The sequence below is a fragment of the Pteropus medius genome, unplaced genomic scaffold (assembly GCF_902729225.1).
Source record: "Pteropus medius unplaced genomic scaffold, Ma_sr-lr_union100, whole genome shotgun sequence".
Taxonomy (NCBI): Eukaryota; Metazoa; Chordata; class Mammalia; order Chiroptera; family Pteropodidae; genus Pteropus; species Pteropus medius.
In genome coordinates this window covers 418,895-444,521 of record NW_024348529.1, presented here as the reverse complement: position 1 = coordinate 444,521, position 25,627 = coordinate 418,895, and the positions used below count along the sequence as shown (strand labels likewise).

At 51.9% G+C, this 25,627-nt stretch overlaps 1 protein-coding gene across 3 annotated transcripts in view; it reads left to right on the top strand.

Moving 5' to 3' along the window:
- Positions 1 to 23,202, top strand: part of MCM3AP (minichromosome maintenance complex component 3 associated protein) — a 38,563-nt gene extending 15,361 nt beyond the window's left edge. For 2 of the 3 annotated variants that reach the window (XM_039879777.1, XM_039879776.1), the window contains exons 15-29: positions 3,561 to 3,692; positions 4,019 to 4,132; positions 5,364 to 5,516; positions 6,802 to 6,999; positions 8,472 to 8,540; positions 8,629 to 8,766; positions 10,344 to 10,494; positions 14,483 to 14,741; positions 14,950 to 15,047; positions 15,800 to 16,190; positions 17,233 to 17,490; positions 17,965 to 18,094; positions 18,960 to 19,184; positions 20,748 to 20,898; positions 21,873 to 23,202. In XM_039879777.1, coding sequence (XP_039735711.1) covers positions 3,561 to 3,692; positions 4,019 to 4,132; positions 5,364 to 5,516; positions 6,802 to 6,999; positions 8,472 to 8,540; positions 8,629 to 8,766; positions 10,344 to 10,494; positions 14,483 to 14,741; positions 14,950 to 15,047; positions 15,800 to 16,190; positions 17,233 to 17,490; positions 17,965 to 18,094; positions 18,960 to 19,184; positions 20,748 to 20,898; positions 21,873 to 22,031 — 2,626 coding nt within the window. In that variant the 3' untranslated portion in view covers positions 22,032 to 23,202. Of the gene's footprint in view, positions 1 to 3,560; positions 3,693 to 4,018; positions 4,133 to 5,363; positions 5,517 to 6,801; positions 7,000 to 8,471; positions 8,541 to 8,628; positions 8,767 to 10,343; positions 10,495 to 14,482; positions 14,742 to 14,949; positions 15,048 to 15,799; positions 16,191 to 17,232; positions 17,491 to 17,964; positions 18,095 to 18,959; positions 19,185 to 20,747; positions 20,899 to 21,852 lie in introns of all 3 variants that reach the window. The other variant, XM_039879779.1, reaches the window with a different exon arrangement.
- Positions 23,203 to 25,627: the final 2,425 nt, after the last annotated feature.

The window sequence follows — 25,627 nt, the reverse complement described above, 5'->3', positions numbered from 1 at the left end:
GGGTGTCATTCCTTGCGTCCTGACCTTGTTTGTCATTGGCACGTAGTTCCTGTGTGTCTACTTTTTGAGCAACGTTAAGTTTATTAAAGTTGTAAATTAAAACCTATTTTTCTGTAAACTTTAAACATGACTCCAAAATCAAGTAAAGTAAAAATTAGTTCGTACTCTATTAAAAATACTTTTGGATTAAGTTTCGTTTCATTGATTTGACATGTTAAATCCCTTTAAACATTTTATACCGATTTGCATTTTATACCATGATGAAATTTCCTGAGACGTTTCAAAGTACATTGACAAACCTTATGTCTGATTCTATACTCCAGACACTCAATCTTAATAAATGTAATAGTCAAAATCTTTCTAAGCTCTTAAGCAACGATTGTAAAGGTGATTAAAATCTAATAACTTTAATAAATCGGACTTTCTAAAGGACTTAAAAAGTCCTAGTACTTGTAAAATGACACAATAGTTAGTTAGTTTATCTCTATAAATGTAGATTACATGAAAGGATCAGTCTTTTCGATAGATTTGATTCATTTTTTTATATTGGAGTTATGTATGTACTCTTTGCTGGAACTAAAAATGAATGTGATTTCTATGGACTTCATTTTTTTTATCGTGGTAAAATACGTATAACAGAATTTACCATTTTAACTAATTTTGAATATACGATTCAGTGGCACTGAGTACATTGACAGTGCTGTGTGTTTATCACCACTGTCTATTTCCAGAACTTGCTCATCATTCCAAACAGAAACTGTAGCCACTGAACCATAATTTCCCATTCATCTCTTTCCCCAATACCTGGTAACTTCTATTCTACTTTAATCTTCGTGAATTTTTCTCTTGTAGGTACCTCATCTAAGTGGATTCATAGCAGTATTTGTCCTTTTGTGCCTTTTTTCCCAGACACAAAAATGCCTTCAAGGCTCATCTGTTGTAGCACATATTAGCATTCCGCTCCTTTTTTACGGCTAAGTAGTACTCTGTTAAATATACACACGCATGCACATCCTACATTTTTAAATTCATCTGTTCGTTGACACTTTGGTACTTCCACCTTTTGGCTGTTGTGAATTCTGCTGCTGCAAACATGGGCTTAGAGATAACTGAGTCTCTGCTTTCAGTTCTCACGGGTGTTGAATGGCTGGCATTGAATGGCTGGATCATGTAATCTATTTTAATTTTTTGAGAAACCGCCAAACTGTTTTCCCCAGTGGGTACACCATTTTATATTCTCACCAGCAATGCACAAGGGTTCCAGTTTCTCTACATCCTTGCCAACACATAGTATCTTCTATGTTTTTTTGGTAATGACCATCATAATGGATGTGAAGTGATATCTCATTGTAGTTTTGATTTGCCGTTCCATAATGACTGATGTTGAGCATCTTATTTCATGTACTGATTGGCCATTTGTGTGTCTTCTTTGAAGAAATGTGTATTCAAGTCCTTTGTCCATTTTCGAATTGTGTTTTTGTTGAGTTGTAATTCCTTTATATTCTGGGTATTAATTCCTTATCAGATAGATGATTTGCAGATATTTTTTCCTATTCTGTGGATCGTCTCTCCACTCTTGAGAATGTCTGTCAATGCACAAAAGTTTTAAATGTTTTAAAAAACTTTTTTAGTCCATTTTATTTTTCCTTTTGTTGTTTGTGCCATGGTGCCATATGTGAGAAATCTTTGCCAAACCAATGTTTTGAAGATTTTCCCAAAGGGTTCAACATTATTATTTTACATGCGGGCGTCCAGTTTTCCCAGTACCAATTGTTAAAAAGATCGTCATTTCCTCATTGAGTGGTCTTGGTACCTTTGTTAAAAACCCATTGGCCACCGCCGTGAGGGTTTACTTCTGGGCTCCCTGTTCTGGTGCGTTGGTCTTCGTGTCTGTTTCATGCCCGTACCACACTTTCGATTACTGTGTCTTGGTAGTAAGTGGTAGTAAGTTTTGAAATCGCGAAGTGTGAGGCCTTGAACTTTGTTTCTCTTTTTCGACTTCGTTTTGCTATTTGAGGTCCCTTGAAATTGCATATGAATTTAAGGAAGGGTTTTTCTGTTTTTGCAAAAAATGTTCTTAGGATTTGGATAGTGATTGCATCGAATCTATAGATTGCTTTGGGCAGTATTGATATCATACTGTCTTCCAATCCATGAACGTGGGATGTCTTTTCATTTGTTTAGTTCATCCTTAATTTTTCCAGCAATGTTTTATAGTTTTCATTATACAAGTCTTTTATTTCCTTGGTTAAGTTTAGTCTTCACCTTATTATGTTTATTGCTGTTGTAAGTGAAATTTTCTTAATTTCGTTTTCACAATATTCAATGCTAGTGTATAGAGATGTCCTTGAATTTTGGGTATTGATCCTTATATTCCATGTTTGCTTGAACTCGCTTACAAATTCTAATAAATGTTGAGTGATTACTTAGTATTTTATATATATAAGAGGGTATCATCTGTGAACGTATATAGTTTTCTTCTTTCCAATTCGGATGTTTTTATTTCCTTATCTAATGGTTCTGGCTATAACTTCCAGTGTGGTGCTGAATGAAGTGCACAAGTGGGCATCGTCGTCTGGTTCCTGACCTTACAGGAACGCTTTCCGCCTTTCGCCGCTGCCCGTGTCGGCTGTGGGCGTGCTCCCATGCCGAGGACGCTCCCTTCTGTTCCCAGTTGGTCGCGCATTTTTTATCATGAGTGGTGTCGAATTCTGTCAGATGTCCCTCTGCATCAGTTGAGATGAGCCCGTGGGTCCTCCCTGACCCTCTTAGAGTGGCCGCTGCATTGCTTTTCCTTCGTGGGCTCACCTCGCGGTCCAGGGCCACTCTCATGCAGCAGGCGTGTAACCCTCTCACGCGCCGCTGACCCTCGAACAGCACGGGGGTCAGGGGCAGCGACCACCACGCAGTCAGAAATGCTCGCGTAACTGGTGATTCCCCAGAGACTTTACAGTCAGCCATTCGCATCCGCAGATTCAAGCAACCTCAGATCGAAACCAGTGTTTCCATCCACGAGTAGGAGTGCAGAAATACTGTTTTCCTTCTGCAGTTGGGAATCCGCAGATGCAAAACGTATGGATTCAATAAGCCGTTTATTGAAAAATCCACGTGTAAGTGGCCCTGTGCAGTTCAAACCTGTGTTGTTCAAGGTTGACCCCTGCTTCATTTTGGTGTCATTTTCTCGTAGGGCCTTTGGTCTCGGTATCGGATCGGGGCGGTCCTGGCTTCACAGCAGTGTTGGGAAGTGTTCCTTCCCGTTCAGTATTTTTTGAAGACTCTGAGAGGGATTGGTGTTAGTGCTGCTTTAAGCGATCGGTAGAATTTATCAGTGAAGCCACCCGGTCACTGGCTTTTAGTTGGGAGGGTTTCAGATGTCGAGCCGCTTCTCACCAGCTCCAGGTCTGCGGGTTTTCTGTCTCTTCGTGAGTCTGCTTCGATAGAGTGTATGTTTCTAACCATGGGTTTAATTTTATGCTAAAAGCCAGAGAGCGCGTTTCTTGCCGGTGCGGTTTGCTGGGGCTTCACTGCCCTGAGAACGCGCTCTTGTTCGCTCTGCCCAGTGTCTCCGCCGCTGCTGTGGAGGAGCTGCTAACGGCGGCCACTGTGTGCCTGTCGAGGCACGTGGCGACCGAAGAAGTGACCGAGGAAAGGGGGCGACGGGAGGAGGAGAGGCGCCGGGCCGAAGAGCAGAGGTGAGTGTGTCTCGTCCTTGCACCATCGGGCGGGCCGGCACGCTCTTGCTGTTGTCCGCATCCTAGCACCCTCAGACCCTGTGGCCCAGGGAGCAAGCGGGGGTCCTGAGGCCACCCCCACTTGTGAGCAGCAGCCACTCCCCAGCCGGGGTGAGGGTCGGGCGCTGGAGCGGGGCGGCCGTGTGGCCTGTCTGGTGGGACCAGAGGGTCAGGCCCGCTGACTCAGGCAGCACAGCTCAGGTCCCCACTTGTGAGGTCACGGAGTGTGATGCCACTTATTTTTACTCTTAAACATCACCCTTGTGCTTCATTTCTTGAACCCGTAGGTTGAAACAGGAGAGAGAGCTGGTGTTGAGCCAGCTGAGCCAGGGCCTGGCCGCGGAGCTGGCGGAGCTGGTGGTGATGGAGTGCGTGAGGGAGACGTGCTCCCGGGAGTGGATGTGAGTGGGCGCCGTGAGCGCCGAGGCCCGCAGAGCGGGGGGCAGGGTGGGGGCCGCCGGCACGTGACACGGAGCATGTTTTTCCGGGAAGCCGGACACCCTGACATGGTCCTGGGCCAGATGGCTCGGGAGGGGCCTCGCTCTCCCTCTCGTCCTCCTGCGGGGTGCTGCCCTGGGTGTGGGGGTGCGCCTTTAGAATGACGTATTGGTTGTCTGCACACTTGGTTCCGTACCTTAGTTTGCCTCAGCCGGAAGGGCCTTCCTCTTGTTTCGTGTGTTCAAAGATCACTCGGAGCCAGCTCACTTCAGAACTGAACTGATTTCAATGCCGAGCTCCAGGGCAGAAAGGTGCCATGGTGCAGGGGGGTCCACGCGGGTGCCTGAGCTCCCCTGGATGGCTCGAAGGTGCCAGACCTCTCGAGACCCATCCCAGCTCCCGGTGCAGGTGGGCGTGGAGCTGGGAGGTGGGAGTCGTGCTGAATTAGCTCCTTTCCGACTCTGTGACATAGGACTTGTTTCCGTGTTTACTGGGAGAGAGACTTCACATGTAGTGGACACACGTCCATTCATCTTGGGAGGTGCTAGGAGGCACGTGAGCCCAGGACTCACTGACATGCGGGACGCCTGCCGTTGCCCTTGGTTCCAGGGGCCTGGGCCTGGCCTCAGCCCGGGGGGATTCCATCCCAGACAGTGGCTGTTGGAAGTGGGTTTTGCCACATCAGCTACTTTGATTTCATGATGAAATGCATTTGATGAAGTCCTCTTTGTTCCCTTGGCTGATAGGGCTCTGTGGCACTCTCTTAGGCACTGGTCTGAGGGCCACCACTGCATGACCACAGGCTGCCCCCTGTCCTGCACTTGAGACACTCCTAATTGCAAACAGCAGACATTGCTGATGAGAAGACACTGCAGTGGCCTTAATGGTCATTTAAAAACTATAACTTCTCACCACTTTAGTCAGATGAAGGTTTATTTATGGGCTCATTACAGGGGCCCCGCTGGACCTGAGACCAGCGCCCTGGAGCCCTGTTTCTTCCTCCGTTAAGTCTGTTGCCTGGCGATTCTTCCCAGGCGTCTGTACGTTAAGTAAAATGAAAACCCTGAGCTGCTCTTGCAGCAGAGATGTGACTTCGTTTCACTGTAAAGGCTGTAGACTCCTATGCTTTCAAGGCGAGCCCTCGGGGGGAGCCTTGGGTGCAGTGGCCCCCATGCTGATCGCCCCGTCCCCTAGGAGCGCAGTGGAGACAGACCAGAGGGCCCGCGTGGCCCGTTGTTCTGAGGACGTCTGCGCGCAGCTGGTGGACTTGTTTCTGCGGGAGGAGGTGTTCCAGACGGCGAAGGGGACTCTGCAGGAGCTGCGGTGCTACTGCAGATACCTCCGGCGGTGAGTCCCGCGTCCTCACAGACGCGTCCGGGCCCTCGGGTCTTTCACGAGGGTGCTACTCTCAGAAACATTTGGTTACGCGTGCACACACGTCACACGGTTCTTCCTGAAAGACACAAACTGAGGGACGAGTAAGGAATGAGATGGGAGGGGTGGTTCTGTATTTCCGCAATGTTTATAGATTATTTTCTGTTGTTAACCCCTGTGCTAGACACAGGGAGGTGGCCAAGAACAAGCCAGACGCGTCACAGCTGTGCGCACCTAGGATAAATGTCCGAGACGCAACTTATAACAAAGAAAGCAGTTCTCAGGGAAATATGGGCAGAGCACATTCAAAAGACGGTTTGGGATGCGCATATAATAAATAGTATGACCCCGAGGAGGGAGCGTCATGAACTCACACTCGGCATAGGGCCCCCTTTGGGAGTGAGGACATGTGTCTGAGCAGGGCCCACAGGCGTCCCAGTGCTGGTCACAGCCACTGTTTCTCCACTGGGTGGAAGGATGTGGTGTCTGAGTCGTTGGTCTGTAAACGGCGTGTGTGTGTTGTGTGTGTCGTGTGCCGACTCGGTTCCCAGTCAGTGGGAAATGAGCAGTCGTGTTCTGACCGGTGGCAACCGTGTGAGAAGGAGCAGTGAGCAGTGAGTGTGGGTTCCACGGGACGCCGCTTCCTGCCCAGAAGGGCCGCCGCCCGTGTGCGCCCTGGCCACCTCCCTCCTCTCCCGTGTGCTTAGCTCCGCTGGGAGTGTGCCACCCCTCTGCGCTCAGCCTCTTTCCTCCATCTGAGGCGAGGTGGAGGCTCGCTCGGCCGCTGGCGTGGCGCCGCAGCGGCCCTCCTGGCCTGCTGGTGGACTTGGGTGTGGCCTCCTTTCTTTAGCTGTGACAGAGAGTGCTGTGGTGACCGTCCTGGTCCACTCAGTGCACCCGTGTCTGGAGCCAGGCTCCCGGCGGTCGTGTTTGCTGGGTCAGAGAGCATTCGTACCTTGAACTTGAACTCATAGCACCAGACTGGCCTCCAGGCACTGGTCAGCACAAGCAGTGACGTTCAGCTGTCTTGAGGCCCCCACCCCTCATTTGCTGTCAGGCCTTCCCAAGCCTGAATTTTTGTTCTTTTGTTTTTAAACTTTTTCTGACTCTTCTCTCAGTTTGAGAACTGCTGCTGAAAAACACTAAACACGTTGCCGAAAAGCGTGTTCCCCACGTTAATGGTGCTGGAGCATGTGTTTGCGTTTGTCTCTGGGGTGAACTTTGAACACACCCAGTGATGACATGCTGTGCCCTCCAGGTGGAAGGAAGGCGTCACAGCCCGCAAGAAGCTGAGGCGCCAGATGCGGGCCTTCCCTGCGGCGCCCTGCTGTGTGGACGTGAACAACCAGCTCAGGGCACTGGCACCCAGCGCAGAGTGTCCCATTGCCGAGGAGAACCTGGCCAAGGGCCTCCTGGACCTGGGCCACGCGGGGAAAGTGGGCATCTCCTGCACCAGGTCAGCGGGGCGGGCGCGCACGGGCCACCTTCCCTGCGGCCTGCACGTGTGGTCGCTCTGCCTGCTTTCATTCGTGTGCCTTCTCCCCTCAAAACACTCGGGGTCCTGGCTGTCGAATTTTGCTCAGGATCCCGTTTCCCCCGGGCCCCGTGGTTTAAGGACATGCCACGTCCATTCTCACTGGAGACAGTGGAGACGGTGGTCCTTGTGGCCTCACTCCCACTGCCTGTGCCTCTGCCTCCGGGTCCCCCCGCGTCTCTGTTGCTCCTCCCGCCCCCGCTGCCACGGCAGCCTGTCTTCTGTAGCACTGTTTCGGTGTGCCCCTCCCCCTAGCCTGCAGTCTCCCGTCTCCCAGGCACCCCCGCCACTCCTCGCGGCCACCCCAAGCGCGTTCAGCTCCTCAGGGCCCAGCCCAGGTCCTGATTTGAGCTGTCCAGTGCTGGCTGTGTGGGGTTTGGCATCTCTCTTCAGCCCTTGCCTGTATCACTCCTCAAGAGGGGCCCGGAAGAAGGTGACATGGAGGGGCCATGGCAACGTGCTGTTTGGGTCTTGCGCATGCTTCGTCCCGCCCTAGGCTGTCACGGGACGTCCTCTCTGAGATCCACCTCCAGGGTTTCATCCGGTTCTAACCAGCTGGGGTTGGCCTGGATCCCACAGGTCCCGGTCTTGCCCTTGGCACTGGGGCGGCCGGTGGCCCTGAGTTGCCTTGGAAGTGCCGTGCGGGCAGTGTGCAGGCTTCTCTCTGAGCCTCACAGCCTTGGCAGCAGCCCAGCCTCCTCCTGGAGTTGCGGCTGCCCGTCTCTCTTCTGCCTGTGCCCCGCCCCTGGCTCTCGGGTCTGCCCTTCATGCTGTGGCCCCTCCCTCGCTCTGGATGCTCGTGCCATTCCCAGCCCCACGGTGAACCCAGTCTTCCTGGAGCTCTGCCGGCCACCGCCCTTGACCCCCTAACCCCGGTGTCCTCACCAGGTCACCTGCCATCTCTGGGTGACAACCCTGGGCGGCTCCCCGAGTCCTCGCATGGAGCCCACCACCCCCCGCGTTCCTTGTACACCGCCCCTACACACACAGGGCACACCTCTGCCTTGGCGTGGCCGCCTCTGCCTCTCCCCCAGGAGCTGTCATGCTGTCCCTTCGTTTCCTTCTGGCCTTGGCTCACGTATCACCTTCCTTGACCACCCTTGAGAGGCCCCCCGCGGACAGGCGTGTGTTCTGAGGGGCAGGCTTCTGTCTCCCCACGCTGCTCCCCCACGACTGGCACAGAGCAGACAGTTGCTTGGTGCCGGGAATGATCAGGCCCTCGGGCCAGCCCGCTCCTTCACTGGGAGACGACGCTTTGTGGGCTCCTAAGCGTTTTCCGCCGGAGACACTCACGCACCGACTACGTTCCACTGGGAACATCGGTGCGCTCAGCACAGTGCTTCTGCGGGCACGCAGTGGCCTTGTGGGCACAGCACCTCCTCCCCTCCTTCCAGGTTACGGTGGCTACGGAACAGGACGGTGCACCAGATGAAGGTCCAGCACTTCCAGCAGCAGCTGCTGAGGTCTGTCACACGCCCACCCCATCCCCGCGCGTGCTGCTCCTGCCCGGGGCCCGCGTGCCGACTCACCCGCCCTGCTCTGTCCCTCTAGCGATGCGGCGTGGGCGCCCCTGGACCTGCCATCCCTCGTGGCCGAGCACCTGCCTGGCGGGCGGGAGCGTGTCTTTTGGAAGCTGGTGCTGGTGTTGCCTGCTGACGGAGAGGAGCAGTCCCCGGGGAGGCCTGGCAGGTCAGGGAGGCTTTCCCTCTGGGGGGGTTCATTGCTGAGAAAGCAGCCTGGGGAGGTGCAGTGGCTTCTCCCGTGACACAGGGGCCGGCCACGGTGTCAGAGCTGTGTGTTCCTCTCGTGTGTGGTGGGAACCCCGACATGTAGGTTTATGTTTTGGTGCTTATACTTGCAGTCTGTTTTGTTGGCGATTTGAAGTTGGCACTTTATTAAAAACTTTATTCTGCGAACTTGGCGATAGTCTCTGTGAAAGCATTTAAGCGTAGATATTTAAAGCCATCTAAGGTACATCGATTAGAACGTGCTTAATTTTAACGTCTTGGGGAAGACAGTATGGTGTGCTGTAGTTCCATTTTTTCCTCCTTAGGAAGACACTTGGGCATTTTAAAAAAGAAGTCCAAAAAATTCACGTAGCATCATTTCCTGTAACCAAATCGTTTTCAGAAACCATACTCTTAAAGCAACTACAAAACATGTTACTTTTTTTTTTTAGTAGCTTCATTGTCGTAAATTGCACCCATTTAAAGTGTCCATTTTACCGATTTTTAGTATTTTCGCAGAGTTGACACTCATCACACTGTCTTAACTGCAGAACGATTTTTCACTTCAAAAAGAAACCCCCATGTGTATTAGCAGCCGCTCTCCATCCTTCTTCACCCCAGCCCCCTGGCAGCCGCCTCTCTGCTTTCCGTCCCTATGTGTTTGCCTGTCTGGAACCCTACAGGATATGGTAGCTATGACATGTCTTCACTCACCGTCCATGTTCTCTAGGTCCATTCGTGTTGTAATGAATGTGTCAGCCCTCCGTTCCTTTTTGTGGCTGAATAACATGCCATGGCGTGACCTGTCACATTTCATCTGTTCATCAGTTGCTGGGCACATCTGGGCTGCTTCTGCTGCTTGGTGATTGTGACTAGCGCTGCTGCGAACCTTTGGGTTTCAGTGCCTGTGTGGACGTCTGTCTTCTTGGTTCCATACCAGGGTGCGGGATTACCGCGTTGTCTGGGAACTCCGTGTTTCAGTCTGAAGGTCTGCCAGGCTGCTTTCCACGGCGGCCGCACCGTTTCACATTTCTGTCAGCGAGTATGAGGGTACTAAGTTCCCTGAATCTGTTGTTTCTTAAGCAGGAACACATGCAGGTTAAGGGAAAAGAAAAGTCACACAGCTAAGTGAAGGTGAGGGTTGTGGTGTTTTAAAAGTATTAAAATGTTCATTTCTTAAAAGATGTTTTCTGATTTGCTAATTTCGTTAGGAAGTACACATCCTCAGAATTCTTAATGAGAATTTGATTCTGTAAAACGCATATGCTTTAAACTCTAAGGAGCTTTCTGCTGCTCAGAATCTTCTCAGTTGCTCTAGGATCTTAACCCACACTCGCAGGAAGCAGCTTCACGAGTGAGCCTTCCTCCTCCCCGAGTAGATAGCCCGGGAGAGCTCTGTCCAGAGCCGCCTCACCGTGAGGGTCGTGTCTGTGGACCTACACCTGTGTGGTGTTTCTCTTTCTGACTTCTGGTCCTGAAAATCTTTATTGTTCAGAGTTAGAATTAGATTCTTCAAGTGTTGTTTTCTTTTATTCACAGAATTCTAGCAAATTGGTTAAAGGTCAAGTTCATGGGAGGTAACGACTGGGATGACACATGCAGTGGTGCTGGTGGGATTCAGACACTCGCGCTGTTCAATGCGCTCAGCAGCAAAGGGAACCAAACGATTTCTGTCAACGTGTGTGTAAAGGTGAGTGACCATCACCGCATGTGTTCACCTCTGTCATTCTCTTGCTTTGACTCACTCCCCGACATCACTGGACCCTTGCAAACACCTGAAGTGGTTTTGAAAGAACATGGGAGGCTCAGAAGCAAGGGTCACGTCTTCCCCAGTGTGTCTGGACGGCATCCCCCGGGCACCTGTCTGGTGGGAGATGGCTGGCTGGAGCCCATGATGCACTGAGCCCTAACCGTCTCCGGTCATAGGCTCCTTTGAGAACTTGGTGAGAACTCAGAACCGCCCTGACGAGGGCACAGATGCTGTTGTGCACATCACTCAGAGGGCCTGGGCTTTGCCTGCCTCTGGTACCTAACCTAGGGGAGGTGAGAGATGGAGCACTCCACAGAAACGCGGTGACTGCCACGTCTCACGCGGTCTTAAAACAGCTTCCTGATAGGTCAGAGGAACCAGTTAGCAAAAGACTGACAGAGTTTAATCTTGTGCAGTTGTCACTGGACTTGATCCCAGCTACTGTGTAGGTCCAATACTGGACATTTCAGGTTAGTTTTTCCGCTTTGCATTCAGGTTGCCCTCAGATTTCCAGTACGAGTTCTAATTTTTCCCTTAAGGGTATTTGTGCGATTCTGACCTTAATCGATTCCCCAAGAGATTCTTGTGTAACGAGAGCCTGTTTCCTCGTCAGAGTCAAACCTGCACGAACGAATCCCAGGTTTCAGTGTGAGCGTTTAGAAATCAAACCAGATGTTTATCTTACTTGGGAAACAGCAGTGCAGGGCAGGGGGTGTGGGCGTCAGTGTGGAGCAGAGGTAGTGTTGCTAGCTGCTGTTTTGGCCAGCTCTTCGAGCCTTGGCGTGGTACCTTCCATGACTGGCCTGGTGACCAGAGTCCGTTGAGGGCTGGCTGGGCCGAATGCTCAGAGAGAGGCTCAGGGAAGGTCGCTGCTCTCTTGGTGTGTGTCCTGACTTGAAGGCCTGCACCGCCTGGGTCTCTCCTCTTCCTAACAAAGTTACCTTCATGGCACGTCCTGGTCACTTGCATGCAACACGCCTGTCCATGTTCTCTCCGTTCTTGGAACTTCTTCAAATTGCATTTTGGTTGTAGGGTTTTGTTTCTTTTGTTTTACCATCTTAATGCTATTTATCATGTTTTCTAAGTGTAAAAGAAATACACGGATAAAACTATAAGTGTACGGAAACATAAGGCAGCGTGAAGGTGATCAGAGCTGTCCGTGTTCTCAGCTTTCAGAGGTAACACTTGGTGACGTCTTGGTGTGTGTCCTCTTCTCCTGTGATTGTAGGGTCCGACTTCTCCCGCCGGACAGTTAGTTTGTTGTTCTTCTCACCTTTATTCCTGATGCCTTTAAACAGAGTAACACTTGCACGTGCTTAGAAAGTCAGAGAGTGCCACGTGGTCAGCAGCAGACTGGTGTTCCCTTTTCCTGGGGCCTGACTTCCTTGTGTCCCCGCAGCGCATGCTGTGGTCAGTCCACTCGGGGTACTGTCCAGTGACTTCCCATTACGGTCAGTACATTATTTATTTACTGCAACAGGACACATTGCCCCCAAACTTAGTGGCTTGAAATAACCAACATTTATCGTCTTGTGGTGTCCAGGGGCCACAAGTCCAGGTGTGGCTTGGCGGGCTCCTCTGCTCGGGGTTTGTCACGAGGTGGAAATTGAGACGTCAGCCAAGCCTCTGGTCCCCTCTGAGATCTCAGCTGAGGAGGGTCCGCTTCCAGGCTCCCTCGTGCTCGCTTGCAGAATTCACTTCCTTCTGCCTCTGTCCAGAGGCTCCCTCAGTTTCCTGCCACGTGGGCCTCTCCATCAGGCAGCTCATGTCATGACAGCGGCTTCCATTAGCTGGGCGAGATGGCCGAGTCTCTTTGTACCCTAATCTTGGAAGTGACATCCTGTCTCTTATGTCTGATTGTGTCTTTTAATCCTGTACTCGGCGGGATCATGCAAGGGCACAGATGCTAGGAGGTGGGATCGGGGGCCGTCTTGGTGGCTGCACACCACGTGGGTGAGGAGTGAACTTCATCCCCTTCCCAGGGTGGCCCGTCATTACTTCATATCACCTCACTTAGTGAGTCACGTTATGATGGCTGTGCGACTGCTGCTTTCCCAGAACCAGCAAGTGACCACATTTCTTTATTTTTTCTGCAAGTGATAGTTGCCTTATTTTCTCACTCAAGTAGTCTTCCCTGTATCTCACTTTTTACCCAAATGTACCCCCGATGGGCTGTACATATCCCAGGACAGTTTTCCGAATGCTCTGTCACTTCACCTTATCCTTCCCTTTGAGCAAGTGCTACCCCTCCTGCTCCCCTCCGGGCCGATAGCATGTCCTAGGGCGTGGCTGCCGCTGGGGCCACATGCTGATGGCGTCCCGCTCCCCCACCTGTCCGTCTCTTACCTCAGGCAGATTCCTTGGGTCGCTGTGGCACCTGCGAGTGGTTACTCTTACTTATTATCCCGGTTTTGCTGACGAGGAAGCAGGCTCAGAGAGCTTAAAATCAGTTGCCCCAGACCACATGGCTACCTCTGGCGGCGCCACGGCCGGCAGCGCCAAGGCACATGTGGAGCTCTTGGAACAGGGCCCGACGCGTACGAGGGCGTCCTCGGGGGCCACTGACCGCAGCAGTGGTGCTTTTTCTTGGTTTGGTCTCTCGTTCGATGGACGCACAGGAGGAGGGTGCCCTACGCCCTCGCCTCTCTGAAGTGTGCTTGCGCTCACGTTTGCTTCGCAGTGTGGCTAGGTTAGCGGATCATGGGTTGGAAGTTATTTTCCTTCTGGTTCTGCCCCACTGTCACCTAGCACCCAGCGTTGCTGCTGAGACGTTTGAGGCTGTCCCCGTGCCCTTCTCTGCGGCCGGCTTTACTTTCTCTTTGGAAGCCTGCGTTCCCTGTCCCTGGCTCTCAAATCCCCTGGGGCGAGCCTGCCGCCGGCTTCCTGCGCCCGGAGCTGGGCTCGGCCCTGCGGGCCGGAGACTCTCGTTTGCTTCCGGGAGGTGTTTGGTCTTTCTGGCACCTGCTCTCCTTCCCTTCTTTCTGTTCAGTCCTAAACTCCCGTTGGATGTCGGATCTCACCAGGTGATCCTCCGAGCTTCTTACCCTTTCTATCCTGTTTCCTATCTTGTTTTTTTTATATCGTGTTTTGGGAGATTTCTCTGACTTTGTATTACAACTATTCTGTTGAATTCTCTTTATTCCGTGTATACTATTCATTTTCTTTTTCTTTCCCTTACCTGACTTTTTCATACCATCTCGTGACTATTCTTGAATGGCGAGCCGTCCTTTTTGGGAAACCTCCAGATGACAGGATCTGGGTGTCTGTTCCCGGGGCTGTTTGTCTTCTCTGGACAGGACTTGTCTCCTCCTTGGGCAGAGCTGCTGCTGTGTTCAGGGTGAGGGAGGGTGGCCAGCACCCAGTCCCCTCCACTGTGCCCGAGGGTGCTCGTGTGTCTGCTTCCTGTCAGGGTGGGATAGGCCCCTGCTTAGGGGCCACGTTACACTTAGAGGCTGCCTGCAGGCAGGGCCATGCTCTGCATGGGACTTGACCCTCGGGCCCCGAACCTGGGCTCCGGTTCTTGGTGCTGCAAGGCCCGGGTGTTCTCCACACCACGTCTGCAGCCCCTCAGGGGTGTCTTCCTCTACGCCCCCAACCCAGTGGGCACTCCTATGTTTGCGCTGCTTTCTAGAACTGGGTTGGAAATCCCCGCTGGCTCGCCTTTCCCCTTTCCTCTCGGTACGGGCTTACCTGCTTTTATAACTATTTAAGGGCAACCGTTAGGATTTTAAAGCGATGTGCTCAAATATAACTATGGCGGTGGGGGGCGTGAATCACAGTGGGCCTGCTCTTCCTGGCACTACTTCCTGGCTGCGTGGGGGAGGCCGGCCCAAAGCACAGCGAGGTTTGGCTGCGCTTGCTCTGGGGCTGGTGTCCCTGGCTGGTAGGGCCCCGGGGCACCCTCCTCATGGTCCGGCTGCTGTTCCAGGTGGCCCATGGCGCACTCAGTGATGGCGCCCTCGATGCCGTGGAGACGCAGAAGGAACTCCTGGGGGCCAGTGGGCTCATGCTGCTGCTCGCCCCCAAAGTGAAGAGCGAGGACGTGGCGGAGGAGGATGTGTACTGGCTGTCAGCGCTCCTGCAGCTCAAGCAGCTCCTGCAGGCCAAGCCCTTCCAGCCTGCGCTGCCGCTGGTGGTCCTCGTGCCCAGCTCAGGAGGGGACGCAATGGAGAAGGACGTGGAAGATGGTTCGTGAAGGCGTCTCATTTATGGTCCAGCAGTAAATGGGTTGAGCCCCGGGTCTGAGGAAGTGCTGGCCATGCGGTGTCGCAGTCGGGCTCGTGGCCGCTGCGGTGACTGGAGCAGGGCTGGGCGGGGTCAGTGCCATGAGATGCGTTTGCTCACGTGCAGAACTGGAAGCAGGAGACAGGCGGCCTCCCTCTGTTTCTTTCCAAGGTCTGATGCTGCAGGATCTGGTCTCGGCTAAGCTGGTTTCTGACTATACCGTCACGGAGATTCCTGACGCCATCAATGATTTACAAGCCACAAAGAAGGTGCGGGTCCAGGCAGATGCTTGTTTCCCCTTTTTGCTCTGTCTCAAATTTAGTATAAATTGCTGCTTGCATTTTAAATTTTATTTTTGAAAGAGAACCTAAAATGTAAGCAGAAACTGCAATGAAAATTCGCCTATGTAGTCCTGCTATCTATAAAAAATCAAATGTTCATGTAATTTTTTAGAGGTTTTATAGTTATGGGTTTAAAATATGGCCATTGGTGTCTTATATCTGAAAATCAGATGTATGACTTATTTTTCTAAGGCGGTTGTCCTTAGACTATGTGAAGAATTAATGTTATCAGAAGTTTCCTTAAAAAGAGAGACGTGCCAGGAACGTAACTGCAGATGGCTGTAGGGAGAAAGGCGCCTGCAGGCAGGAGGCACTCTGGTCCGTGGCGAAGCTGCCAGACGTGCTGGGGGCTGACGTCGTGGCCTCTGGGCCACAGGATGAAGAGCGGGTGTGCTGGGCTGCTTTCCCCCAGGCCCGAGCCCTACCAGGGCGCAATTGTTCAGTCTCACCCGGGGCGGCGAGGACCTGCAGCCCCCAGCGGGGGGTCCTCGCTCGGTAGGTCTCCAGAGCTCTAGGAGACCAGATTGCACTGTGGCAGAAGCTTCCGCTGCCGTCCCAGTGGGGCTGAGAAGCTGGTGCTCCAGTGGCACCTCTGGTGGCAGTGGTGGGAGGGGCACCTTCAGGGGAAAACACGAGACTTCTCTGACTGCGATTCTTCCCCGACTGTCTTTGCTTCTCAGGTTTCACAGGCCGTGCAGTGGCTGGTCTCCCGCTGCCCCTGTGACCTTGACCTTTGCTGCCAGACCCTCATCCAGTACGTGGAAGATGGGGTTGGCCGTGAGTTTAGTGGCCGGTTTTTCCATGACAGAAGAGAGAGGCGACTGGGGGGCCTGGCCTCGCAGGAGCCTGGCGCCATCATCGAGCTGTTCAACAGCGTGCTGCACTTCCTGGCCTCCGTCGTGGCCTCCGAGCAGCTCTGCGACCTGTCCTGGCCCGTCGCTGAGTTTGCCGAGGCCGGGGGCAGCCGGCTGCTTCCTCACCTTCACTGGAACGCCCCGGAGCACCTGGCCTGGCTGAAACAGGCCGTGCTGGGCTTCCAGCTTCCACACATGGACCTTCCGCCCCCGGGGGGTATGTGCTCGTGCCGAGGGGTGCCAGCTGGGGGGCACTGCCGGGGTGCTGAGACTCCATGTCCTTCTGTCGTAGTCGCCGTCTGGCAGGTGTGGGGCACTGGCGTGGGGTTCTCATGTCTCCTGCTCTGTGTCCCCACACTGCACCCGCTCGCACCTGCCCTTGGGTGTAGGAGTCAGAGCGATCCAGAGTTTTTGTGGGGTGACAGCTGTTGGCCCTTTGCTACCAACAGAGCCATCTGCGAGTGTCACGCAGCAGTGTTGGGGGAGCACTTGACCCCAAGGCCCGGAGTTTCCAAACGGACAGTAGGTCCCGCCCTGCCTGCACCACAGGGTGTGGGGGCAGAGAGCGTGGGGACCGTGCAGCCCTGACCCCACGCTGCTGGCTCTGCTGGGGCCACAGCACTCGGCGCTGACTTAACGCCAGTGTTCCCCTTTTGTCACGAAGGCCTGTTCTGTGGCCCTGGCTGTGCCAGGTGAAGCTTTCAGGCCGCTGTGACGCAGACTCTCCGGGCCCTGGGCTGGGTGCGGAGGCTGCCCCTTCTGCTGCTGGTGCTGTTAGGCGAGAAGGAGGCTGGCGGCTGCTTAGGGGGCACAGCATGTGGTGCGGCAGGGCCGGGCCTCAGGCGTCCTTCTGAACTGCAGGGCATGGTCCGTGGGAGGCCTGGGTGACGCGCCTCCCGGAAGGAGCCCCTGGGGAAGCCGAGCGCATGGCGCAGACCCCCTGTGCGGTGAGCTAGGTTGGGTCCCTCAGCCTCACCTGGCTGCTCGTTAGAGTACCGAGGCTGGGCCTGTGCAGTCAGAGCCCCTGGGGGACCCTCGGTTGTGAGTTTCGTCCGGGGAGACAGCATCCCTTGCTGGGACACGGCAGGGGGATGCTCTTTCCTCACCGGCCGTGCTTCTGCCACGGCTAGATTCGGGGGTGGACTCCTCCGCTGCACACTCGCTGCTTCTGGGTTAACAAGGAGTAAAGGGCGTTTCGTGCAGACCTCCACCGGTCCTCTGGCTGGACCTGCCAAATCCACCGGGCGCTCTCTCCCCAGCTCCCTGGCCCCCCGTGTGCTCCATGATCGTCCAGTACGCCTCCCAGATCCCCAGCTCTCGCCAGACGCAGCCCGTCCTCCAGTCCCAGGTGGAGAACCTGCTCCGAAGAACGTATGGCAGATGGAAGAGCAAGAGCCCCTCCCCGGGCCGGGGGGCCGGGCCCTCCGTGACCGAGATCCCGTGGGACGATGTCCTTGCCTTGTGCGTCAATCACAAGCTGAGAGACTGGACGCCCCCCCGGCTTCCTGTCGTGTCAGGTAGGTAGTGCTTGGCGCTGCAGGACCCGGCTCCTCGTGAGACTTTACCGGTCCATTTTCAGCAAGGAAAGATGTTTACTTGATGTTTGTTTCTCTTCCTGTGGGTCACTGCCCTTCCTTTTCTTAGGACTCCCTCTTCAAGCCAGTGACTTCTAGGTGACTCACACATTGGGAAAAAGCCGAGGGCTCCAGGAGAGCCTGGACTCACCTTCCTGAAAGGGGCCCGCTAGGCAGGCTCCAAGTTTGAGAGCATCCCTGGGGAGTAGCTCTGGGGAGTCGTACGGGGCCTGAGCCTGTCTGGACGCTGAACGACTCACGGACACCTGGAGCGTATTTGGCTCAAATGGGAGTCATATAATTGTGTGACTTTAATCAGAAGGGCTTGTTCTTAAATCAGTGAATCTAAGCAAACGTCAAATGGTCACCTGTTGCTCTTTTGATGTTCTTTTCTCATGTGGTTTTGTATTTTCTCAGAGGCACTGAGTGAAGATGGTCAGATATGTGTATATTTTTTTAAAAACCATTTGAAAAAATACAATGTTCCCGCGTCGTGGGAAGAAGCCAGAATGCAGACGCAGAAGGCGCTCCAGCTGGGTCCAGAGCGGTGAGATCTGTGTTCAGTGTGTGTTTCTGTCGCCCCTACACCCAACAGACTTATAACATATGAACATACAAACTGACCAGGGAAGGTGCTAACCTCCCACGGAGGGAACCCGGAAGGCCCCGAAGGTCCAAAGAAAACCTGGATAAATGAGGGGCCGGCTCCCCTTGATGGGAGGATGCAGTGCTGTAAAGATGTCAGTTCTCACACTGTAAAGTCAGGACATTTATAATTAACCCAAAGGGATTTTTCTCTTTGGTCTTGACAAGTAAATTCTAAAATTCATCGGACGTGGTTGCACAGTGTAGCAGTGAGCACGTCTGCTTCACACGCAGAAGGTCCTGGGTTCGCGCCCCAGTGGAACCATGGTCCATGGTCTACGGCCGTGCCACCCTGAACAAGCCCCATGTCTGATCTCGGAAGCTAAGCAGGGTCGGGCCTGGTTAGTAGTTGGATGGGAGACCACCTAGGAAGACCAGGTGCTTTAGGCATAAATAATAAAAAATAAAATAAAAATAAAATTCATCATGATTGCTGAGAACCCCTCGAATAAGGGTAACAAGGAAGGTCTGCTCTGCCTAATGTCACAACGTAATAGTGAAGTTATAATAATTAGAAAAAACATTCGCCACAGTTTGTAAACACTAGTTTCACACAGACTTAACAGCTAAGTGTAAAGATAAGAAGCTTGCTAGTGGTGGGGCCAGGAGAGAACCTGTAGACAGAGCGGAGCTCCCCGCAGGCAGAGGCCGTGCCCCCTCAGCCCACACCTGACCTGAGGGAACCGGAAGGGGCGGGTCTGAGGCTCTGCCGCACCCACCTTCGCCGGAGGGCTGCAAACCCTTTCTCCCTCTTTCCTGACCTTAAGCATTTCAAGACGTGCTTACAGTTTGGGGATGAAGCGTCCTCATCCTGCGACCCCGCTTGTCCCTGGGTCGCTTCGCGGGCACCGCAGAGGGAAGAGGCCAGCGGAGCGAGGCCTGGAGGGGCGTGTTCCCAGCACGGAGGAGCTGACGCGGCGAGCCTCTGCCCAGGAGCTCCTGGCCCAGTGTCTGTCCAGCAGGCTGCTACTGGAGAAGGAAGAGAGCAAGAGGTGCGGCCCCACCTTCGCCCCCTTCGTGCCTGCCCCCTCCGGTCTCCCTCCCCTTGGCCCCATGTCCTCCCCAGTCACCAGCCTGTTTCTGCTCCCTTTACACCAGTGGTTGTCACTGCCCCGGTCTGACCTGGTTACGGTCACTGCAGCCTGCACATGGCCGACTGACCGTGTGCCCCAGTCCCCAGCAGCGGTCCAGACCTTTGCTCCCTCCCTCCCGGCCCCCAGAAGCCCTGATCCCCTCTTGCCCTACTGCACTCCCCTAGGCCACCCGCTGGTTCTTCCTCTTCCTCCCCCTCTCCTCTGTGACATCTACTCACTCCCCAGTGACCTCACCCAGCTTCATGGATTTTAAAATAACATCAGTATTCTCACAACTCCAAATATATATCTCAGACTTGAATATCCTACTGCTCCCTTGATAGCCGTCTCAAAGCTAACACCCCAAACCCAAGTCCCGACCCCCCAGCCCCCGCTACGGTGGCCTTCTCAGTTGAAGGTGCTCCATCCTTCCAGCCGCCCAGGCCACATGCCCTGGGATCATCCCTCCACATCCAGTCCAGCCACAAACCTATTGGCCCTGTTCAACATCCATACAGAACCGGACCATTTCTGCAGCGGGCCATACTCTAGTCTGCAGACCAGTGTGAGGCAGGCATCACGTTACTCCTTTGCTCACAGCCTTTCAGTGGCTTTCTCTCTCACCTGGAATCAAAGGCAGACTCCTTGCAAGGTGGGCAAGGCCCTACGTGACCTGTCCCCCATTTCGTTTCTGACCTCTGCTCCTTCCTCCAACGCACCAGGCCGCGTGGGGCCAGACCCTCGCGTTTGCTGTTCCTTTGGCCCGGGACTCCCCAGCCACCCTCAGGTAGCCCCTGGGCTCACCTTGCATTCAGTCCCATTCTCTGCTCAAATGTCCACTCGCGAGGCCCTCCTTGCCTCTCCCTCCGACCCTCCCTGATCCGCTTTGTCTTTCTCTTGTCACGTGTCCCCTGTCTCTCTCTCACTAAAGTGTAAGCTGCTCAGGCCCGGGCCTCGTCTGTTCTGTCTCGGTGCTGTGACCCGGTGCTTAGCATGCCGCTGAGAGCCCGGTGGGGCTCGCTGCATCTGCTGGGAGACTGATTCCAAAAGCAGGTTTCCTAGGTCTGTCATGGCAGCGGTGCGGATCGGAGTGTTTCCCACTCTTATGGGACGGACAGCTCTAGGACATTGAGTTAATTCTAAACTATAAGCAGCAATCCATGCATTTGGATAACCTGTCTAGAGATAAGTAATTATAAGCACACAAACCCAATATAAGCCAGAGAAAGTAAAGCAAATCGGAGAATTACGAGTAATGTTAAGTAACACGTAAAAGCAATTGCTTTTGGGTAGATGCCACCTTTCTCAGTAAGTATAAATCGGGTTTGCAAATTAAAGACATTAAACTCTTTGTAGGTTACATTTCTGTTTCTTGGTTTACGTTCTGTCCTTAGTGAAAACCAAAGCTTTAACAATGGAAAGTGTGTAAAGGGGAAAAGCGAATGAAAGTTAAGTTTTTGCTTCCTGATGCTCACGTTTCAGGTTTGAAGATCAGCTTCAGCAGTGGTTGTCCGAAGACTCAGGGGCGTTTGCAGATTCAACTTCCCTTCCCCTCTACCTTCCTCAGACTCTGGTGTCTCTGCCTCCTACTGTTGGACGTGTGGTGAAAACACGTGCAACTCCCAGCCCGCAGGTGAGAAGAGAGGACATTTGGCATTTATATTAGGATTAAAGACAGAATGGCAGGGGAAAAAAGTAACGTCTTGATTCGTTCATGACGGTAGGATGACCAAGAAACTATTAGCTTCCGTTAGATCTCCCCTCAAACTGTCAGTGTTCTAGAGGACCAACTCATTCTGCGTTTCTGCTTGTGAAATGAATGAAGAATGGAACTGAAACGCGCTTAAGACATGCAGCGAGGGCTGGAGGAGGGTACGAGAGTGAGGGCGGAGCCTTCTGTCTGCGGTGCACGTACTGTCCAAGTCGGAGCATCACCCAGATCTCCCTTTCTGGGTGACCTTTCCCGAGGAGGGTAGGCTCACGGAATTCAAGGGCCTCACCCAAGTGTGTTCAGTTGGTCAGTGGTGGACCTGACCTGCTCCAAAGCTCAAGGTCTTTCTACTACCTTCAGTGATAAAAGAAGCAAAAACAGTTTAATCGTAGATATTTCATGCTGGACTGGCTTTAGGAAGCCCTTCAATAGGGGAGAAAAGCAATTTAAGGTGACATACTGTTTCCATTTATCAGTTTGGCAGATACCTTAAAAATGTTTGTACTCTTTGATTTAACAATTCTGCCCTAGAGAAATGATCATATAGGACAAAAGTTAACGTATTTTTATTCTCTGTAGCATTTATTATACTGCATAGAAGTAGAAACTGCATATCCAAAGATAGGAGTCTGGTTAGGCAATTACAGTACCTATGATGGAATGGTGTGTAGCTTCTGACAGTGGTATTTTATAAACGTTGCTGATCCTGGAAGTTGGTCATGATAGAGTCAGAAGAAAAACATGCACAGATGTTGCTAGCTGTGTGTATATGTGCTGGAAGGATATGTGATGGATGCCAAGAGGGGGGTTTGTTGAACCCAGCACGCGCCAGATGAGATTTATCTGGGTTTCTGGGCATCTCAAAGCTATCTGTAGTTGCCTTTTTGTTCACACAGCATGAAAGGGCAGGGGAGCCACTGCAGCTGTCACAGGCCACAGGCACATCTCTGACGGAACGGCTGAGGCACCTGGAAAGGCTGATCCGGAGTTCGAGGGAAGAAGAGGTCGCCTCTGAGCTCCATCTCTCTGCACTGCTGGACATGGTGGACATTTGAGCTGCAGACTTGAAAGAGGGAGGGTCTCGGACTCCAGAAGATTTTTCTGCTTTTATTCAAAGTAATGTTATCCTCAGATGCTTGATGCGCTGTTGGAAATGTGATTATTAATCATGCAAATAACTCATTTGACTGTCTAATGAGGTCTCTCCCAGTTTTCAAAACAAAAGGCTGTTTTCTCCTAGGTGACATCTTTGACATTATCTGTTTTCATAATCTCAGACTGTCACCCACCACCGATTGCTCTGAGGGAGTTTGCAGCTTACATTTCTGTGTGTAACAGGTCATTCATTGTCTCAGCAGAGTTGCAGTCCCAGATGTGCCAGACCTCAGGAGTGCAGGGATGAATAAGGCACAGGGACCCTACTCACGAGGCCCACCCGAGAAAGCTGGCAGTGTATGCGCACAGCTGTCTGATGTGCACAGCACGTGTGTCTGGACTGGCAGTGGGGAGACGAGGGGCTTGGGAGTGGGAGCAGCATTCCGGGAGTGGAGTGCAGGGCTGCAGCTGGCGAAGAGCCCCTGAGGGCATGTGATGCAAACCCGGAGGCGCCAGTTTGGGAGCGCTGCCAAGTGAGGGCAAGGGCCGGACCAGAGGCCCTTGCCGCCTCATCCTGAGTACCGTGGGAACCAGCCGTCGTTGGATATTAGGCAGAGAAGTGACTGATCATATTTTCTTTTAAAAGTGGCATATGGGGAAGGTCAGCAACAGAAGGTAGGAATCTTAAAGGGGGGCGGTGCTGCGGCCATCCAGGTGAAAGAGGAAGGGCATCATCCCGAGTCTGTTGGCACTTGGTGTGGCCAGAAGGGAAACATCTGAGCTGTAGACAGAAAGAGGTATTAACAGACCGGGCGATGACCAATATGAAATTGGCATTCAGCATCCCCCGTTGTAATCCGACAGCCTCTAGACTCACCGAGAAGACTATTTTGTATCTTCTCATTCTCCTCAAACCTCCAACATCCTTAGGTACATATAGACCTTGCTTATTTCACTGAGAAAACAGAAGCAAAGAGCAGAACTTCCTCATCCCACCACCACCACCACCAAATCCACCCGCCAATCCCCGCTTCCCCAGGACAGACACCCATCAACTCTGTTAGGGCATTCTTCAGTGATCAACTTCATGTTTATCAATAAAGACGTAAACAGTGCTATTTCTTAAATTGATTTCAACGTTATCTGGTGATTTCCTACCAGGGAAGAGCAGTTAGCTCTTGCACTATTTATTCTCTCTGCAACATGGATCCCCCGACACACATATCTGCATTTCCTCTCCTCCTAGTCGCCCAGAAGTTTACTATAACGGCTGGAATCTGTATGCAGAGTTTAGTGTGACTGTCAATACTGTTTGTGGTCCAGCCTGGTTTTGTTTTATGATGACATTTCCTTTCAGTACCACTTTGTTTTTCCTGGAGTCAGTTGCCTTGTTTTTCCATTCGTTTGGTTTTGTGTGTTCCTATCAGGGCTTCTCCTGAAACTGTCCACCCTAAGTGTAAAGCTCCTCCCCTCACGGTCACGTGCATCAGGAAATGTGCTAGCTCTACTTTTCTTGTGGAAGCGACCCCCGGGAACCCCCACCCCCGAGAAACCCCCATCTTTCAGCTGCAGCTTGGACATTTGCTAGATTCTGAGTCACATCTTCCTCCTCTTTGGTTGGCTTTCTCATTTTATGGAGACCATTTTCTAGTAGCCTCTGAGCTTGCACATCTAAAATATCTTTATTTCTACTCTTATGTTTGACTAATCATTTAAATGGAAAGTGGATTTTAGATTGGAAGTCACTGCTCTGTGGTTTTTTGTTGCTGGAAGTTTAAGATCCTATGTATCTGTAGTGTTCTCAAATTTCTCACCAACATGCGTGATGTGTTGGTCTCCTCCCTTACTCTCTGCCCAATTTACTGTGCCGGGCATTTAGTAGTGTTTTTTTTTGCTTGCTTGCTTGTTTGTTTTTTCTCAGTAGTTATCGTTGTGTCACAAACTACTCAAACACAGTAGCATAAATTTGGGGATTCAGCTGGGCAGCTTTCTCTTGGGATCTCTCCTGCGGTGGCCGGCAGGTATTGGTTGGGACTGCAATCATCTGAAAGCTTGACTAAGCTGGATGTCCCAGACTGTTCACTTACATGGCTGCAGCTGATGTTGTGTGGTTGGCTGGGGGCTCAGCTGCAGCTTTTAACCCTAGTGGCTACCTGTGACCTCACCATGTGACTCGGCTTCCTCAAGTAAGGTGGCCTCAGGGTAGTTGGACTTCTTACTTGGCTATAAAAAAGAATAAGATCTTACCATTTGTGACAACATGGGTGGACCTAGAGGGTATTATGCTGAGTGAAATAAGTCAGACAGAGAAAGACTGTATGATTTCACTTATATGTGGAACCTAAAAAACAAAATAAATGAACAAACCAGAGACTCGCACAGAACAAACTGATAGTTGTCACATGGGAGGAGGGTGGGGAGCTGGGTGAAAAAGGTGAAGGGATTAAGAAGTATAATTGGTAGTTACAAAATAGTTACGGGGATGCAAAGAACAGCATTCGAAATACAGTCAGTGACATTATAATAATTGGTGTCAGGTGGGTACTAGACTTAGTGGGGGATCACTTTGTAAATTATGTAAATGTCTAACCACTATGCTGTACGCCTGAAACTAATATAATATTCAATGCCAACTAATTGGAAAAAAACTCATCTTAATATAAAAAAAAATAATCTGCCATTCCCTTCAACCTGGAAAATTATCCTCAAATTCTGGAAACTTTTGGAAATTATTTAATATATTCTTTCCCTCCACTATTTCCCTTTGGAACTCCTAATGTTCAGATGTTTGACCACCTGGGTTGATCTAATTTTCTGTTTTTTATATCTTTATCTTTTTTTCCTATTATCCAAAAGTTTCTCCATTTTCCTGTTCTCGTGACTTTTAAAATATGCAGCCTTATTTCTAAGAGTTTTTTCTTAGTGTTTTTTATTTAGAGAATCCTGTTCACTCATTTATTCAGTATATACCTCTGACGTATCTACTGCATGCCAGGCATTATTTCAGGTACTGGCAATATAGCAGCAAACAAGAATTTCAGCACTCACGAGGCTTATATTTTAGTGGGGAGAGAGGCAATAAACAAGGTAAATATGAAAACTGTTTGGTATGCTGATCGGTGATAGGCATGGAGGAGAACGAGGCGGGAGGGGAAGGGGTGTGTCAGATGGCTTTTGTTTCGTGGGTACAGCAGCCTGTCTCTCGTCAAGCTCCTCTTCCACACCTTGTGTCATCTCCATTTCTCAAACTTTCTGTTTTCTGTGTTGCTACATTTTGTGGTAGAGGTTTTCCTCAAATGTCTGGCTCACGTTGACAGTGGGGCTCCGAGGAGGTTGTTGGAAGCTCTGTGTCAACGGATAAAGCCTGCCAGCTGACAGGCTTCTCCGCTCTTCCTCTGGGTCCCAGCTGCCAATGTTCGCAGGTCTCTCTGGGGGGCCGTTACCTCCAGAGAAATTCTCCCACTACTGCCCGAAAGCTCTATGGCCGAGTGGGGTCAGTGTGGCTGGGCTCCCACTCAACCCCCTGCTTTCAGCGGCCCTCACTATGCCTTGTGCC